The sequence below is a fragment of the Brienomyrus brachyistius genome, chromosome 22 (genome assembly GCF_023856365.1).
Source record: "Brienomyrus brachyistius isolate T26 chromosome 22, BBRACH_0.4, whole genome shotgun sequence".
Lineage (NCBI taxonomy): Eukaryota > Metazoa > Chordata > Actinopteri > Osteoglossiformes > Mormyridae > Brienomyrus > Brienomyrus brachyistius.
In genome coordinates, this window is record NC_064554.1 from 15,424,077 (window position 1) to 15,441,742 (window position 17,666).

Genomic DNA, 17,666 nt, shown 5'->3' on the forward strand with positions numbered 1-17,666 from the left:
CAGGATCTGATCTCAGTTCTCCGTACCCGTCTGCTTCCTACCTTCCCAGCTGATTGGAGGTGGGGGGTGCCGTTGCTCTCCTTAGCTGGGAGGCAGGAGACGAGGTTGGGTGGGATCAAACTGAGAAAGGCCAGGAAACCGTGCTTTTCACCGTACTTGCTGGATGGGGGGCGGGGCCACTCATTAGCCAATGACACCTTCTGAATTGATGAGTGACAGGGGAGGAGGAACGCCCGTTGGCCAATCGGCTATCAGCTGGGGCCACCCCCACCCATGGGTCACCACTGGGCAATATAAGGAGACAGGTGAATTCCCTCACCTGAACTCGTCAGTGTTATAACAGTTAGCTCACCTCTGGCGAAGGTGGCAGCCTAATCCACTCCACATAGGAGCTTTTATTTTTCCACACAAAGGAAGCACGTGGAGATAGGAATCAGTTTGACATAATATCATACTCCAGCTCTCACACACGCACACGCCTGCACACCAGTCCCACTCCCATTCTGACTGTACCCAATCAGCCTTGGTTCATTAAGGCGAAATCTCATTCGCCATCAGTTTTACCATCCCAAAAGTCATTCGATCTGAGAGGGAAAAGCGATTCCATTACATTTCAGGGTTATCTTAATATACCGCCTCGTCCTCTCCAACCCCCCCTCACCCCCACCCCCACATTATTAAAAAGGAAAATATTCACAGTATTGTAACGTTACCCCTGGTTTATCTGTGAACAGATCTGAGCACAAAAAGCAATTAGCAGTGTAAATATATTCTCCAGACCTTTATTTAATTCGCTTCCCTGCTATAATTTCAGCCTCCTCTGTTACCTCCCCCTTCCCTTAATTAATTATTCCTGGGAAAAGAACAGTCTCGAAAGCCCAAGGATGTGGCAGCCGTGGCGAGGGGGGGGGGATTGAGCGCAGATTCAGGAGGGCGATACAGAGGGCCGATGCACCTCCCTGATTTTCCGCAAACCCAAATGGCCGCCACGGCTACATCTTAATGAACGGTGGACCGTGGACAGCCCTGTACGACCCTCACATGCTGAACGTACGGGGTCACAGTCCTGACCGTTCATGGGAGTCTTTAGGACCGGAGGCGCTCCAGTGGATCATTTACATGACTGATACATTAACGCTGGGGGGGTTAAATCAATTAAACCCCCCCAAAGCCTCCTTAACTGACAGCCAGCGAAACGTCTGGCCTTATCTGAACACCCCGGCGGATTTCGAGCCACGTTTTCGACTAAGCGCCACACGCTAATTGAAGATGTGGGAACAAACACACCCCCCCCCCCACAAATCCCTGGCGGTAAGCAGGCCCTTGCTGCCGCCCCAGGGACCATTCTTTGACTGTATTATCATTTCAATATGTTTTTAATTGAGGGCGTGCCGCGGCCGACTGTGACGGCGGATCAGGAGCTCCGCAGCCCACGCTGGTGCCTGTAGGGGGCAGGACTTCCCACAGTCGGCCCTCTCAGTTTATGAGGCACATTGAGAGAAAAAAAAAAGCAATTTCTAAATCCCTAGTGTGCAAGACCAAATTTCAACCTCCACCTCACAGGTTTCACCCCACTATTATGCGGGGGGGGGCCATACCATTCCCTTTCAGCCACATCCAGTAAAGGCCCCCCCCCCCCCACACTCCGTGGTAACCATGAAACAGCAGGCATCAATCTCCAGCTGATGTAGGATCATTTTTAACGTAAGACTTGTCGGCGAGTTTACAACATCGACCCGCTGTGCCCCCGTCCCCGATAGCAGGGATTGAGCGATGGCGAGCTGACGCTCCCTCATGCACGCATGCAGCACTATTACCCCCCACCCTGCCGTCTGCACCATTCCTGACACAAAAAGAAGACCTGGAGGTTATGGGGCGCGGGGACATCGATTCACTATATATGGTGCTATTAAACAGGTACGGCCAACAGAACCAGGGCTATAATCCCCTCAGACCATCGTCGCAGAGCCTGCCGTGAGGGGCAGCGGCCGGACCTTCAAGGGCGATGTGGCGATCGCCTTGCATTTCATTCGGCTTGTCAGAAGGTGGGGATCGCAGGCATGCTGCGACTCAAAAGGGACCCAGACCGCATTCCTTCTCCCAAGACCACCCAAAAGGCCAGGAGAAGGCAGCCCCCTGGCCAGCTGATAGACTGGCTGCTTTTACGGGACTCCCCGGAGTTTCCCGATGACATCGCTCCAGAGGACCCACGACACTGGGAGCGCGGGTCACCCGGCGCTAATTACACCGATAAATCACAGAGCAATTACGCGTTCGCTCCCAGCGAAGGTGCACATTCTCCCTGTTCCTGCATCTGCTCCCACGTCTGCTCGCTCGCACGCACCATGAACCATCAGCCCCCCGGTGGGCGGTCATCCTGACACAGGCGGTCCCTTCGCTGACGGCCGAATCGCTTGGTGAGCTGCCCTGCAGCAGATCTGCTCTGTTGTGGAGTGGGAGCCCCCCCACACCCCCCCACACGAAGCGATGTGGGGAACCTGCTTATTCATGAGGATTACGATTCCGGAACATTCCGGTAAAAAATAAAAAATCCTTGAGCCACGACTTGCCCAAAATAGAATAAAATAAAGACACAAAGACCAAGGGGTTGATGACCCCCCCGCCCCACCCCCTAAACCCACCCCTACCTGGTGGCTTTCCCTACAAATGCACCTAAGTACTGATGTTAACTGGATCCCCCGCAGACGACGACTGAACAGGGGGGAGTCCTATCAGTTGCATCAGGCCGTCAGACAACCAACAGCGCCAAAGATAAGGCACCTGGAGGATCCGAATAAGCACTGTTTTTGGCGGGGGGGGGGCACCCTGCCTGGGGAGCAACCACCCCACCCCAGAAGGATGACGAGCTGCAGGCGTCACTGTAAACAAACAAAAAAAAAAAAAACCTCTGATGGAGTTATATTTGTTGTTTTGTATTTTTCTTACAGAAATAGGCTTTGAATTTCCTGAACATTAGAACGTGTTTCATTTCCATTTTTACAGCCCCCGCCCCACTCCAACCTCCACCCCAAACCACAGAAAGCCTCTGCATTTCGATCTCATGAAGAAAAAAAAATAACACTTATTTGAAAACACTGATGTTTTGTACAAATGCCTATGAAAGAAAAGGAAAAACAACAAAGTTCTCTCTTCTGGAAACAAAATGGGGAAAATCAAACCTCGGCGGGATCTACATGCCTGACTGAACCTGACGGCATACATTTACTGATGGCTTTGCACTATAAAACTGACGGAATCTTTTATTTATACTTTTTTTTTTTTTTTACCCATTTTCTGATGTATTTCAGGATTTCGCAAGGAAGCCTTGACTGTTAGACTTATACACAAGTGCTACTAGCAGAATGTTCAAATACCAAGATCTCACAAAGAGAATAATTTATTTTACACATCTCCATCCCTTCTGTCCTCTGTCTGCTGGTCTATTGTGACCCAGCTGGAAACATCATCCCTTCCTGTAGGTCCTTCAGTCTCGACAAGGTCTTTACCCAGTGGGTCGCCGCCTGCTGCAAACTCCCATCTCGCTTCGGGACGCAATTTCCTGCACTGAGGGTGCCCGAGGGCGAAGGGAGGGCAGACTGAAAGGGAGGCGAACCGAGCAAAACCGAGACTATCCTCAGCAGTGCCTGTTCCGGTACATTCCGGCTCAAAAAAATAGGGAAAACCAGATCATCTCCACTGATCTCAATCAGTACTTTCAAACCGAGCACTGCTGCGATCAAATGGTTTTCAAAGTTCTCCTTTGCGACAGGGAAAAAAAAAAAATTAAAAAGAGAAGTTTGACCAGCAGGAGGCACTCGACAAGACAAAGCAAAGAGATTCAGGGTCTCCAAGTCCTTGGTGAGCTTCTCGTCCAAGAGTTCGTCACTCCTCCTCTCACCGGAGCCGTAGGTAAGCGTGACGAGCGAGCGGACCACGCCACGCCCTCCGTCGCTGCATACCTCCTCCGCCGTGGGCCGAGGCATGAGCGCCATCTGCGGACTCTCGCCTGGGAGGGGCCGGCCTGCCGGAAGGTTCCGGCTCATCGCCTTGTTTTACTCCGCCGTCGACCGCTGAGGGACAGAGTGCAGCAGCGTTGCTGGGCAGGGAGCAGGAGAAGGGAGTGTTGACACTGGGGCCCTTCTGGGGGCTTGGAGCTAGAAGACGACGGGAAGGGAGCGACTCGCCGGCCTGCACTGGGCGAGCTGAGGGGGGCGGCGGCAGGGAACGGGGGGAGGGGGTGCCGGCCGGGCCCCTAGGACTGTTTGAGCCGCTTGCGGGGCGGCCCCAGGAAAGGGCATTGTGCCGAGGCCAGGGAGCGGTAGGCCTCAGCCACCAGGTGGGGGTGGGGAGGCCACCATGGACTTCCAGCCAGAGGTCTCCATCACATCTGATGCGTGGCTGCAGCATGGGGGTGTGAGGGGGGGGGGGGGGGAGGTGAAGAGAGGGGAAATGGATTGTTACATCAGGGCGGGATTAACACATAATGCCAAATTGCAGCGCAGTTCAAATTCCAAGGAAACGTGTGAGTAACCACGGGAATCGTGCAAATCCACACTAATCACACCCACTGCGGGAATCACAACACAGCAACACGGGCTACAGCATATAAACACACCCCCCTCCCACTCCCAAAAAGAATTAGGAACCCAGAAACCCAAGTTCCACCCATCACGGACCGATAATGCAGCCGCCCTTGCTGCGGCCGGGCTGCCACCAGCCCTGAATACCTCGCCTGCTGAAGAGCACTCCACGTCCCTCCCTGCTGCCTGTCAGCGCCCCCCCGGCGCACGTCATTACTGGGTGCTAATGCGCGCCCCGCGGCTGCTTCCCGCTCCCCCGATGGCACCGCCGTCAGCGATATGCCCCCAGCCCACCTGCTCAGGAACTCCTCTTTGAGCGTCTCTAAAATTCTGCAACATTACGTCTTTTAGAACACAGGTGCCATGCAGGTTAATGATCTTCTGCATGTGCAGCTGCATTAAGGTTCATAGTAACCGCAGGCGGGCATTATCGATGGCCAAGATGGCAGCAGGCAGGCACAGTGTGGATGCGGCAGAATGAAAGCCGTGCTGAGGAAGCGCGTACCGGAGCCCCGGAACCGCAGCCCCGGAACCGCAGCCCCGGAACCGCAGCCCCGGAACCGCAGCCCCGGAACCCCAGCCCCGGAACCCCAGCCCCGGAACCGCAGCCCCGGAACCCCAGCCCCACATTCTCACGGACGTCACTGCCGCCACTGGGACCCGTCGCTCCGAGGAGGCTGCTGACAAATCGGCCTGTCTGAGAGGGCACCTGATAACCACCGCGGGTGATTAAGACACAACCCGAGCTGCCGTGGGGGCTTACGGGGGGTTAGGGGTCCACAACAAATACCCGCTTGGAGCCATTCTCGCTAACCTTTTCCGGTGACCTTAAATGCCGCCGCTCTGTGCTCTGGCAGACAGCCTCTCCACAGGTGACGGATACACAGAAAACCCGTTCACACTCCTTCAGAACCAGGACACAACAATGGAACTTCTCCAAGCCAGCGGTGCTGTTTACGTCCATTTCCAATTATCCAACCGCATGCCAACGTTGAGGCAAACACTGCCCGGTAGCAAGACCCACACCTCAGAGCCAAATGGAACCCACCCCCTTCCCACCGTCTTTCCGATTCCACTGCGGTCCGATTAGCCGCAACATGATTGATTGCCTACCTCATCCACTCCAATGCTGTAAACGGCGTTAACATGGAGAAATGTCACCGATAATATATTAGGCAAATTACTGCCTTGGCAAAGGGCTGAACTAAGCTTTTACGGGCAAGAGAAGCAGACGAGCAAGGAGCAAGAGAAGAAAAGGAGGATACAGATCAGGATCAGTATTAAGACAGGTATCATTTCCCTTATTACACATACAACCAATCAGATCAGGGGGGCGTGACCAAATGGGCGTGGCTAAGCAGAGGCAAGGGTTAATTGGTTTCAAGTATAATGGAGTGGCTTAGCAGGCACCCATTATACGTCCATTAAAAGCTTTAGTTATTCCGGCTGCTCAGATGTGCAGTACTCTTTGGACTTTTGGGTACTACTTTCACGTTCTTTCTTTTGGGATTAATGTTTTGAGTTGAGTTAATGCCATTACTCTGCCCAGTCGGAGCAGTGCGTTCGACTGATGGAGCACCATAAAGTGGGTCAAGGAGGGGAATATTTTTCTAATGAACTCATGCTTGAGACGGCACACGCCGCAAAAACACCAGGGGACGGACTGGAAAGGCGGGCAGTCAAAATCGCGCTGGCATCTGCAGGGCCAGAGCAGCAAAGCCTCGAGCCTCAAAAGCCGACACGTACGCCGGTCCATCACCATATCCCGCAAGCTGAAGTCGGGTCAGCCTCCCGTATTACAGTAAAGCCCTGAGACGAGGCCACACGCTCCCCCGGGATCAGGAAGGCGGCTCACGCCAGCGTCCGCTCCACTGTCACAGGGCCCCCCTTGGACAAATGAAAGCCAACCCCCCCCCCCCTTGCTAGCACACGACGACTCTGATCGTTGAAGCTACCCTTCCTCAACCTCATAAATTCTCATGGCCTCATTTCTGCATGCACTCTCTGGCCCCATTTCAGGAAGGTGGGATAGAAAGTGCGTCAAAACAAACGTGGAAAGCAAAGGAAAAGGAGGTGGAGGAGGGGCTTGTATTACTGGGTGCAGTTTGGGGTCCTGCTGTCTTTATTATTTTTCTTTATTGATTTTTTTTATTTGATAGCGTCTTGCTGCCAGTAGACCCTAGAGACCAAACCCCCACCCCCCACCCGCAACAACAATGCAGCAGCAAATTAAACTGTCATAACAGTAGGGTAACAATTAATGGCGAGCATTGGAGAGTTTGGGGTTGGGGGGGGGGGGGGGCAGTTTACATTGCAAAACTGTTCTGAAACACTTAGGCCCTCCCCACCCGATGAGCGAGACAATTAGGAGGAGTGTCAGGGAGGGGGGAGCAAGGAGGATGAGGAATGAGTAATTATGACCGGTGTTTTTAGGCAAGGTGGCCGCCACGTCAGCCGGCTCACTATAGCTGTTGCCTGCTGCAACATCCCCCCCCCCCCAACAGCCTCTTGTCAATGCTGGTGCCTCACCACCCCCCCCAAAACCGCTCAGACCTGCATGTCTGTAGATCTCCCTATTGATTTTAGCACTGCATTTCAAAAGAATAAATTTAATTAACATCTAAGAGATCCTACTTAATTAGGAGGTTTCCCTCCTCTGGTGATGATAAATTTGGAAGGGGGGTGGAATAATTAGTATTAGGAATCATTATAATTCAGCCTATGATTCTCCAATAGCACCTGTTTGAGGCTCTAAGCAATTTTTTTTGTATGTTTATCATTGAAATATTTAACGACCATATCAGGAAGCTCAATACCCAGGACTTTCTTCCAGTGTCACCCACCAAATAGACTTTGAAACATCTGGCCAACTCAACACTCCAGCACAGCAGGGGGCACTAAAGTTCCTTCGACGGTTGGGCGTCTTGCGTCTAGAAAACCACCACAGAATGAAGAGGGGGGGAAAGGAAGAGGGAGCGTGCTGCCGACAGGCCATTCATGGGTGGTGGCTCTAAAGCAGCATGATTCTGATGGGATGAGGAACAAGGTCTGGAACACTATGAAGCTCCCAATTGGGCAGAGCGCTTTTTAAAAAATGCGGGCAGCCGGCCGTGCAAGTGCTATTCCACCTCAGCGACTTTCCTACTTGCAAGTCTTATGTATTAAAAATGAGAGAATCGCCTTCCGGTAGCATCTCAAAAGGGCCTCTGGACATCAGCATTGGGGATGGGGCTTCACGCAAAGGGGCGGGGCATCCGAGAAGGGGGCGGGGCCACTCACTAGTTGATGAAGTCAACAGCCTGCGTCTTGAGCTGGTCGGCACTGTGCAGGTCGGCCAGGATGAGTATCTCTGCAGCATTCTCCACCGACAGGCTGGTGCACAAGGCATCCTCGCACATCACCTTCAAACGCTCCAGCGCATACTGTGGCGGGGAGTGGGGGGGGGGGGGTTATACAAATAGAAAATGAGCGTGGGGAGGTGGAGGCGGAACCAGAAAGGGGGGGGGCGGGGGATCAGAGACAAATGAAGAACAGCACAGAGCAGATCCCAGCTAAAAGCCTGTTAGCATCATAAGGGCTTGTTCTTCAAGTGGAACATCACACCTAGACCCCTCCCTCTACAGACCCTGACCAAGACCCCCCTCCTGCGGGCACCCCCCCCCGTCTGGCTCCCGCTTCCAGTTGCGTCAGCACAGCTAGGCTGACGGAGAGCCGGCCACACGCCTCCCGGGATGAGCGGGCTATTATCCGGAACCCATCACCGGGGGGGAGGAATGTTCCCCATCGACAGAGCGCCCCATGAAACAGCAGCAGGACGACAAGGCGGACAGGCAGAGGCGGCGGTGCAGGAGCGGGCAAGCAGGCCCCCCCTGGGATCTCTCTGAAGACCCACGGAGCCCCCAGAGTCACCGCCATGACGGCACCGCAGAACCTGCAGAAGCCCAGGTCTTACTCTCTCTGCTTCCACAACTGCCTTCGCTTCTTTCATCACTAGTTATACTGAGTTAGAGGTGAGGCGATGCATTAAATAACAGGGGTGATTCAACCAGGGGGCCAACCTTATTAGCCAATGACATGTTTTGGATTGGTGAGTGACATGAGGGGAGGCACTCCGAGAGCCAATCAACTGGCAGCTGTCCTCGTTGCCACGCCCCTGCATACAACCTTCGTAAACAATCACGTTATGGTTGACGTTTAAAATTCAATGGACAAGATGCCAACCCGGGGCCATGAGTTGACAGGCGCGCATGTGTGTGTGTGTACATGTCACACCCGGTGTTTGAAGTCTTTTAAAATCTCACCTTGTCTGCGGCGGCCAGCAGGTCGTCTGCCATCTTGTCCAGGTTGGGCGCCTTGCCTGTGTAGATGAAGCACATCATCTCCTTGAAGACCTCAGGCTCAACATCGTTGATCTCCACGCGATTCTGTGTGTGGGGGGGGGGGGGAAGTGGGGGCAGGTCATCAGCTGTTTATCTAATGCTTTTCGAACTCGGCTATACATAAAAATCAATTCCTGTAACATCAGCCCTACCTGCTGAACTCCGCCAAACTGCAAATGAGACACCCGAACCTCCATTAAGATTCAAACTACTTTCTGACGGCACAACTTAAAAACGCATGCAGCACATCTAGCGCGTTCCGTGACGAGCCGCGCTTGAGACTGCCTGACGATGGGGAAGCAGGGAGGCATTTCAAAGCTTTTTATCAACCACTTTTCAATGCCACAGATGGTGAAGAAAAGAAAAATACCCAAAAATCACTCCCAGGTCTGAGCGCAAATTGCCTTCCCAACCTTAAATAACTCACAACAATGCTGTGTGACACTGCTTCAGTCCAGGGGGTGTACTTTAGATAGTCTGAAATGCCCCCAGCTGACAGAGGTCGTGTCTCGCCAATCAAAGATAACGGCCTGGATATAAACGATGGAAGCCGCCTGAAGCCCACCACGATTACGCACTGCCGCTGGGTGCGACGGCCGCGGTTTGGGTGGGGTTTAACGAGCACTTGACGAGCCTGATTAACAAGAACCATTGGGGCTGTAGGCTGCTTGCGGACTTAGCGGGTCGTTCCTTGCCCAGAATGCCGGCGAGAGAGATGGAGGCTCAGGTCGGAGACTTGAAAGGAGAAGGTTAAAGGTTCAAGCCGCGGGTAACACTGCTGTGATACCTTTGAGTAAGACATTATATAAATAGATTTGGGGGGGGAGGGGGGGGGGGGGGGGGGGGGGAGAGACAGGTAAGGAAGCTGGCCGTCATTGGAGAACATGCCTATTTGGAAAGGCTGTGACGGCCGTCCGCCAAAAACCGAAAACTCGCAGAAAGTGACGCATGACCCTGATCTCCGCCAGCGCGCCCACCACCACCCGTCACGTCTTCGGGGGCGGGGGGAGGGAGCCCCATGGCCCAGGAGGACAGCCGCGGTAATCTTCCACTTTAACGTGCCATCGCATTTCTCCGACACCCTGCGCGATAGCTAACGCAATTAAGAAAAATGAACCATGCGCTACCGTCAAAAAAGACGCAAGGTGGAGCGCGGACAGAAAGCCGGTTTATTTAAATATATTTTCCTTTTAAACTGCCCCATTTGTCTTTGCGGCCTTCCGCGTGAGACGCTTAACCTATTTATCAGCTTCCTCAGTCTAAATATGGAGATGGATCCTGTTCTCCGGGACGAGAGGAGCGGCTTAAACAGCAATTAAAATGTATTTCCTCACCGGCTTATTTCCCACCTGAGCTCGCAGGCATCAATTTTAGAGTGACGCGGCCGCTAAATCACCCCCGACTCCATGACTCTGCCACTGCCACTCTCCGCCCCCCTGCCGGGCTGAAAAACCGACCCACGATGCCTTGCGTCAGCAGCGGTGGCCGCTCCCATCTGCGGCGAGGACCCCACGCCACACTTCCCCGGCGTGGGTGTGCGGTACGTCCCGAGCGAAGGCGGTGATCCCAATTGTGCGGGTCTCCCCCGAGCAGGCTTGGAGGCGTTCCACCCCCCACCCCCCCCCCCTCCCCTCCGCCCCTGCTGCCAGAGTTTGCCGGCTTCCGCCGCCTGCGAAGCACGAGCAAGGCAGCCATTTTTTAAACTCCATCCGTGTCGGCATGGTGATGGGAGAATCTCCGTTTCTTTCCGGCTTTGGCAAACTTCTCCTACTCCTCCATCCTGTTTCTACGCGTGCATTTCCATTTTGCTGCAGTCGTGGTAAATGTGGCGGCATGTTTACTCCCATAGACTCTTTAAAAAACAAAAACAAAAACAAAAAAACCCGACCTGCTCGATCTGGGGGGCATCATTCCCCCTGGGCCTCCTGCACTCTGTTCTGTGGCTCAGCAGCCAGATGGAGGTGGCTCTCTGATGCAAGAGAGGTGAAAGCACCAAGGGGCACCTTCCGTGGCCGCACGTGGGGGGGGGGGGCAAGAAAATAGCACCGGAGGGAGGCTGCCGACACAGAACCTGACCCCGCGGTCCCAGCAAATGACACGTGATCTGTGGTCACCCCCAGGTTTAACACCTTAAAAACAAAAAACGCAGCGCTGGGGGCCTATTTGCTTTTCATTAGTGCCCCAGAAAACGCAGCCGGGAGCCCAGACTCCCCGCCTCCGACGGAGCCATGCTGACAGGCGTTGGCGTTATTTACCGACGAGACCCAATACGGGCGAGCTAATTGTGCTTCGAAATTGAAAAGTGGGACCTAAAAATAGGCAGTGGTTCCCTTTGAGGATAACAAAAATAAAAGGGACCGGAGTGTGGCTGTGTTAAAGAAAAGCGCTGTGAACGGCTGTGGCCGACTCCTGGGATCCCGGCAGAACGTGCACGGGGCGGGAAAGGGTCAGCGCGTGCCCCCGTTTCCACAGCCGCCGTTTGGATTTTAATTAGCGACAAGAAGCGACACACAGTGCTGGAGGCTGCCGCAGCAACCGCGCAGCCGGCGGTGCTGGGGGGGGGGGGGGGCGCAATCGATACAGAGAAATCTCTCGTGCCTCACCACTCACCTTTTTGCTCTCCTCCATCTCATGCTCGAACATGGCGCTGAACACGGGCGAGCGGGCTGAAAGGCAGAGAGGCAGGAGTTAGTGGCGCCGACCTGCTGGCCGGTGTCAGAAGTGCGGCATTAACTAGCCGACTCCACAGCATCGGTCCTAAGCATGTGAACTACAAGTCCCCTGGGGGGGAAATGAACCACTAGGTCCTACCAAAAGGAGCTATTAAGGAATAATCCCCTCCAGAAAACAACCTCAGTCATACTGCACTCACGTTCTAAGCATTCATGAATATGTAAACTTTAGAAGGTCCCTCTGTAATTAATCGGAGGGTCATAATTCCACCGAGCAGCAATCATTTAGGACGCTGACATATTCCTATTAGCGTGCACCATTTTAACAAGGTGCCATTTCGCACCATCGCCACCTACGCCCAATCGGAAGCGGGCACGAGTGAAGGGCTTCGTTTGATTAATTCACAATTCTTTGGCGACTATCCGGCGATCCGTGCGAAAGACAATAGCAAGACGAAGACCGATTACGACAAGCTGCCATACTGCAGAAGCAGGAGAAATGACTTATTATTTATATACAAATCACTTTACTAATACCGCTACTGCTACTATTACTACTGCTACTACGAACAACCATCCATGCTGCGCCACCTAGCCAGTACAGGCTTGCAGATGGAGCCTGGAGCCCATCCCAGGTAGCACAGGGCACAAGGCAGGGGTACACCCAGAATGGGAAGACAGCCCAGTGCAGGATGTGCACAGACACAACTAACAAAAATCACAATTAATAAAAGGAGACCAGGCCATTGTTTTAGAAGTACAAATATAAAACAGTATACAGTGAGCAGCATGCATAAAGACAGTATACAGTGAGCAGCATGCATAAAGACAGTATATACTGAGCAGCATGCATAAAGACAGTATATACTGAGCAGCATGCATAAAGACAGTATATACTGGAAGGCACATGCATTGATAGACTGCCTAAATTAGGACCATTCACTTGCTTTTGGGTATGTGCCTCAGGTTAAATTACAGAGAAGTGAGACATTTACGTGATTGGATTTCCTCCAAGGCGCCATTGATTTATCAATATCGGTCCAGCATAAGAATGTGACAGCGTTATATTAGCTTTTGTGCATGGTCTCACTGGTCTCACTGTCGTGAGGCTCCGGGTTCAGGTTTTGGCCGCCCGCACTCTGCTAGAATACTGAGGAATGAACTGTCCGTGATGCCATTGGGCTGTACATGAACCATCACCAAGGTCACTGTTAGATGCTAAATCTTTAGTGAGATGTTGTTCTTGGATATACTACGGTACATGGACATTCTGTGAATAAAGCCTGATCTGTGGTTAGTCCTGTGGCATAACGCCTAGAGTAACGTTAGTCAAATGCAATATCTGATGCATGGTTCCTCTTGGTGTATACGGCCTGTGGCCTGGGTACTCTTGGTGTATACAGCCTACGATGTGGTGGTTCTTGGTGTATACAGCCTGTTGCCTGGGTACCCCTTGGTGTATACAGTCTATTGTGTGGTTCATCCTGGTGCATGCAGCCTACTCTGTGATTCCTCTTGGTGTATACAGCGTACGGTGTGGGTACTCGGTGTATACAGTGTACGGCGTGATTCCTCTTGGTGTATACAGCGCACTGCGTGATTCCTCTTGGTGTATACAGCGTACTGTGTGGGTACTCGGTGTATACAGTGTATGGCGTGATTCCTCTTGGTGTATACTGTGTACAGCGTGATTCCTCGGTGTATACAGCGTAGTGTGGGTACTCGGTGTATACAGTGTATGGCGTGATTCCTCTTGGTGTATACTGTGTACGGCGTGATTCCTCTTGGTGTATACAGCGTACGGTGTGGGTACTCGGTGTATACAATGTATGGCGTGATTCCTCTTGGTGTATACAGCGCACTGCGTGATTCCTCTTGGTGTATACAGCGTACTGTGTGGGTACTCGGTGTATACGATGTATGGCGTGATTCCTCTTGGTGTATACAGCGCACTGCGTGATTCCTCTTGGTGTATACAGCGCACTGCGTGATTCCTCTTGGTGTACACAGCGTACTGTGTGGGCACTCGGTGTATACAGCGCACTGCGTGATTCCTCTTGGTGTATACAGCGCACTGCGTGATTCCTCTTGGTGTATACAGCGCACTGCGTGATTCCTCTTGGTGTATACAGCGCACTGCGTGATTCCTCTTGGTGTATACAGCGTACTGTGTGGGTACTCGGTGTATACAATGTATGGTGTGATTCCTCTTGGAGTATACAGCGCACTGCGTGATTCCTCTTGGTGTATACAGCGTACTGTGTGGGCACTCGGTGTATACAATGTATGGCGTGATTCCTCTTGGTGTATACAGCGCACTGCGTGATTCCTCTTGGTGTACACAGCGTACTGTGTGGGTACTCGGTGTATACAGCGCACTGCGTGATTCCTCTTGGTGTATACAGCGCACTGCGTGATTCCTCTTGGTGTATACAGCGTACTGTGTGGGTACTCGGTGTATACAATGTATGGCGCGATTCCTCTTGGAGTATACAGCGCACTGCGTGATTCCTCTTGGTGTATACAGCGTACTGTGTGGGCACTCGGTGCATACAGCGCACTGCGTGATTCCTCTTGGTGTATACGATGTATGGCGTGATTCCTCTTGGTGTATACAGCGCACTGCGTGATTCCTCTTGGTGTATACAGCGCACTGCGTGATTCCTCTTGGTGTATACAGTGTACTGTGTGGGTACTTGGTGTATACAGTGTACGGCGTGATTCCTCTTGGTGTATACAGCGCACTGCGTGATTCCTCTTGGTGTATACAGCGTACTGTGTGGGTACTCGGTGTATACAGTGTATGGCGTGATTCCTCTTGGTGTATACTGTGTACAGCGTGATTCCTCGGTGTATACAGCGTACTGTGTGGGTACTCGGTGTATACAGTGTATGGCGTGATTCCTCTTGGTGTATACTGTGTACGGCGTGATTCCTCTTGGTGTATACAGCGTACTGTGTGGGTACTCAGTGTATACAGTGTACGGCGTGATTCTTCTTGGTGTATACAGCGCACTGCGTGATTCCTCGGTGTATACTGTGTACGGCGTGATTCCTCTTGGTGTATACTGTGTACGGCGTGATTCCTCTTGGTGTATACTGTATACGGCGTGGTTACTCTTGATGTATACTGTGTACGGCGTGGTTACTCTTGATGTATACAATCTACTGTGTGGTAACTCTTCTCGTAAGAAGCTGTACCTGCCAGGATGGCTTTGTGGGCCTGGAATTCCTGTCCTGCCACACAGAGGGAGCAGTCGGTGAAGCGCGAGTTCTCCCAGAGGCCCCCAAGCTCGTCGGCCAGCCGGCAGTCAGGCACCTTCACCATGTTCATGGTGTTCTGGCCTGAGATGTTTACGGAGTCCTGCACCACGCTCACCTGTTGCACAAAAAAAAAAAAAAAAACATGCTTAGCATGCATTTATACTATTTGTCGAAAAAACTCAAGATCGATACACAATTTTCCACAGCCTTCAAACAGAGAGGGGAAACTGGCCTGCCAGCAGGTCATCTGCTTGCTCGCCGTGTCATCTGAGTGAGACCAATTACTACCCCCACCTCTAGCATCTACAGGGCCACTGCCCCAACCCCTGCAAGACAATCTGCCTCAGTTTGACACAAGCCGCATTCACATCGCAACTCTGACAGCAGTCTGCTAGGAAAACTTCTAACGAGCCTAGCCCCCCCCCCCCCAGCCTACCCTCTGCTGTCACTATAAATATAAGGGGGTGTTGGGGGGAAGATGAGCACCCCAGGACTGAGGAGCTGTGAGGAGATTCTTCACCCCCCCCCCCCCCCCCCCACCCATGTGGGGCTGCCGACAGCTCGGGGGGGGGGATCAGGGCTAGGTATACATACGCTGATCCTGGGAGGCGTGGGGTGGGGGGGTTCCGAGTCGAATGGGTCTCGTCTGACTCACGCATGCGTATAATTGGCTCCCCTTCCCGTAACGCACTCGCCAGCTGCTCGCCTGCTGGTATATCATCTCCCACAAGAGCTGTCACAACGTGCGCGAGAGCCAGGACACAGCGGCTTGCCGGCGCAGCTTTGAGGTCGGGTGGGGGTGGCGGGGGCTCGCCCACGAGCGCTTGACCGAGGTCAGTCAGTCAGTCCCCGCCCCCTCCCCGGCAGCAGGTGCCGAAATCCCCAGCTCAGGGAGCGATCTGGCCCAGTATGAACTTGGCGGAGGGGGAGAGGAATGATATGGCCCTTAACGGCATTCTGATGCACAAACAGAATGCCTGAATCTTCTGAATATTTAGGGACCATGTTGCTCAGTTCAAAACATAGAACATCGTAATAATAATAAACAAGAAAAAAACCATTTGCTTGCAAACGGTAGTGCGCTGTCGCACAGTGGAGAGGAGTAGCAAGTATTACCGGCTGCAGAGAGCACTTCCTCATCATGCTTCTCTTACATGCCTCATTTCACGGTTCAGGGTGCTGGTGCTAACGGGCAACGCTCTTTACAGAGCAGTACCGTTTCGGCCACGACTGGCCTGGCGCCGGTGCCAGCCCCGGCCCCTTTGATCAGGGGGCCATCAAAATTGGTCATCCGCATTGACCACAGTGGTCTTTTTTTTTACCGATTACTGGTTCCAGTGAGTCTGGAGCTGGTCCCAGGCAGCATAGGGCATAAGGCGGCGTACATCCGAGATGGGATGCCTGTCCATGACAGGGCACATGGATATTATAGATCAGAGGTAGGGAACCTGATCCATGGAGAGCCAGTGTGGGTGCAGGTTTTTGGGATGGCCTCTCAATCAGCCAATAACAGTGGATTCCAAGGACTGGAGTTGAGAATCGCTGCTTTATTATTGGCTGACTGAGAGGTCATCCCAAAAACCTGCACCGGCTTTCCATGGATGAGGTTCCCTACCCTTGCTATAGATGCTTAAATGCATGCTATCACAGGGGAGAGAACGCCGAAATAGTTGTAGGGAGGTCCTGCGAACACGGAGCAAAGGCAAAACTGTAACTGCCAACCCACAAGGGCGTGAGGCTGTAGTACCACCCACCAGACGGCATCTCAACCACAAAGTGGACCATGTCGCCGTGGTGACCCGGCAGCCAGGCCTGGCCGCAGGTGATGCCGGAGAGAGGCTCGCATAGAAATGCTGGCACTATCCTCGGGTCTCGCTGACATTCTTCTCCTGCATCTCATTTCAGCCACAGCTCCGAACACAAAAGGCTGTGGCGGCGAGTTTATTACGATCTAGCGCTCAAACAGGCCCATCTGGTGGATATGCCAAAATGAAAGAGGAATTCTTCTTAAAATGAAAACCCATCTGCTTGTATCAGTGACTGAACGGAAAACAAGCCCCCAACAAGGGGAATTCTCCCGAGCTGGAAGAAGGCAGAACGAAAGCATTTTGAATCTTACAGGTCAGGGCGCCTTGACAGCACATGTGGGACCCGTGTTCTGTAAATGTCCACCGGATGACAGAATAAAACTGCAGGCAACCCTGCGGACATTTCGGATGGACCGACATCATTTGCTGGAGGAGTCTGCGGATCCAGGTCCGAGCCAACGTCTGACATGCTGAGAGGCGTCAGTGAGTCAATTTCAAGCGATCCTAAGGCTGTGAGTTTCAGCTTAGCTCGTGCATCTTTGGGAAACCCGCCCAGAAGCAGCACCCTCACAGAACAAGGGGCGAAAGGAGACGTGCATGAATCCGCGGGTTACTGCAGCAGCCGGGGCCCACAAGCAGCTCCATAAATCACACGGGGGGGGGCAGGAGCGCAGGCATGGCAGGATGGGGCTGGGGGGGGGGGGGGGGTTGCGTGGCAGTACTTGTACTACCAATCCATCTCCCTCCACCGACTCAAATTCATCTTGCACTCGTTAGGGACTGCGAAGGGGGAGACAGGGAGGACAGACGAGTTACCGCGAAAGTTTGGGACTTGGGGTGCCATCCTGCAGGGGCGTGATGATAGCATGGATCCCTTCCTGAGAGTTTAGGGAGGGGGGTCAAGTTCACCAGTGCCCCGAAAAGCTACCGGTACGCTTAGCAGTAACAGAATACAGGGGTGCG

At 53.0% G+C, this 17,666-nt stretch overlaps 1 protein-coding gene across 1 annotated transcript in view; it reads right to left on the reverse strand.

Annotated features, from left to right (window-relative positions):
- Positions 1-2,912: 2,912 nt before the first annotated feature.
- The window catches only part of LOC125717977 (speckle-type POZ protein-like), a 62,024-nt gene continuing 47,270 nt past the window's right edge, over positions 2,913-17,666 (reverse strand). The window contains 6 exon segments of the mRNA XM_048991413.1: positions 2,913-4,345; positions 4,347-4,398; positions 7,860-8,002; positions 8,882-9,004; positions 11,570-11,625; positions 14,833-15,010. Of these exon segments, the coding sequence (XP_048847370.1) occupies positions 4,253-4,345; positions 4,347-4,398; positions 7,860-8,002; positions 8,882-9,004; positions 11,570-11,625; positions 14,833-15,010 (645 nt within the window). The 3' untranslated portion in view covers positions 2,913-4,252.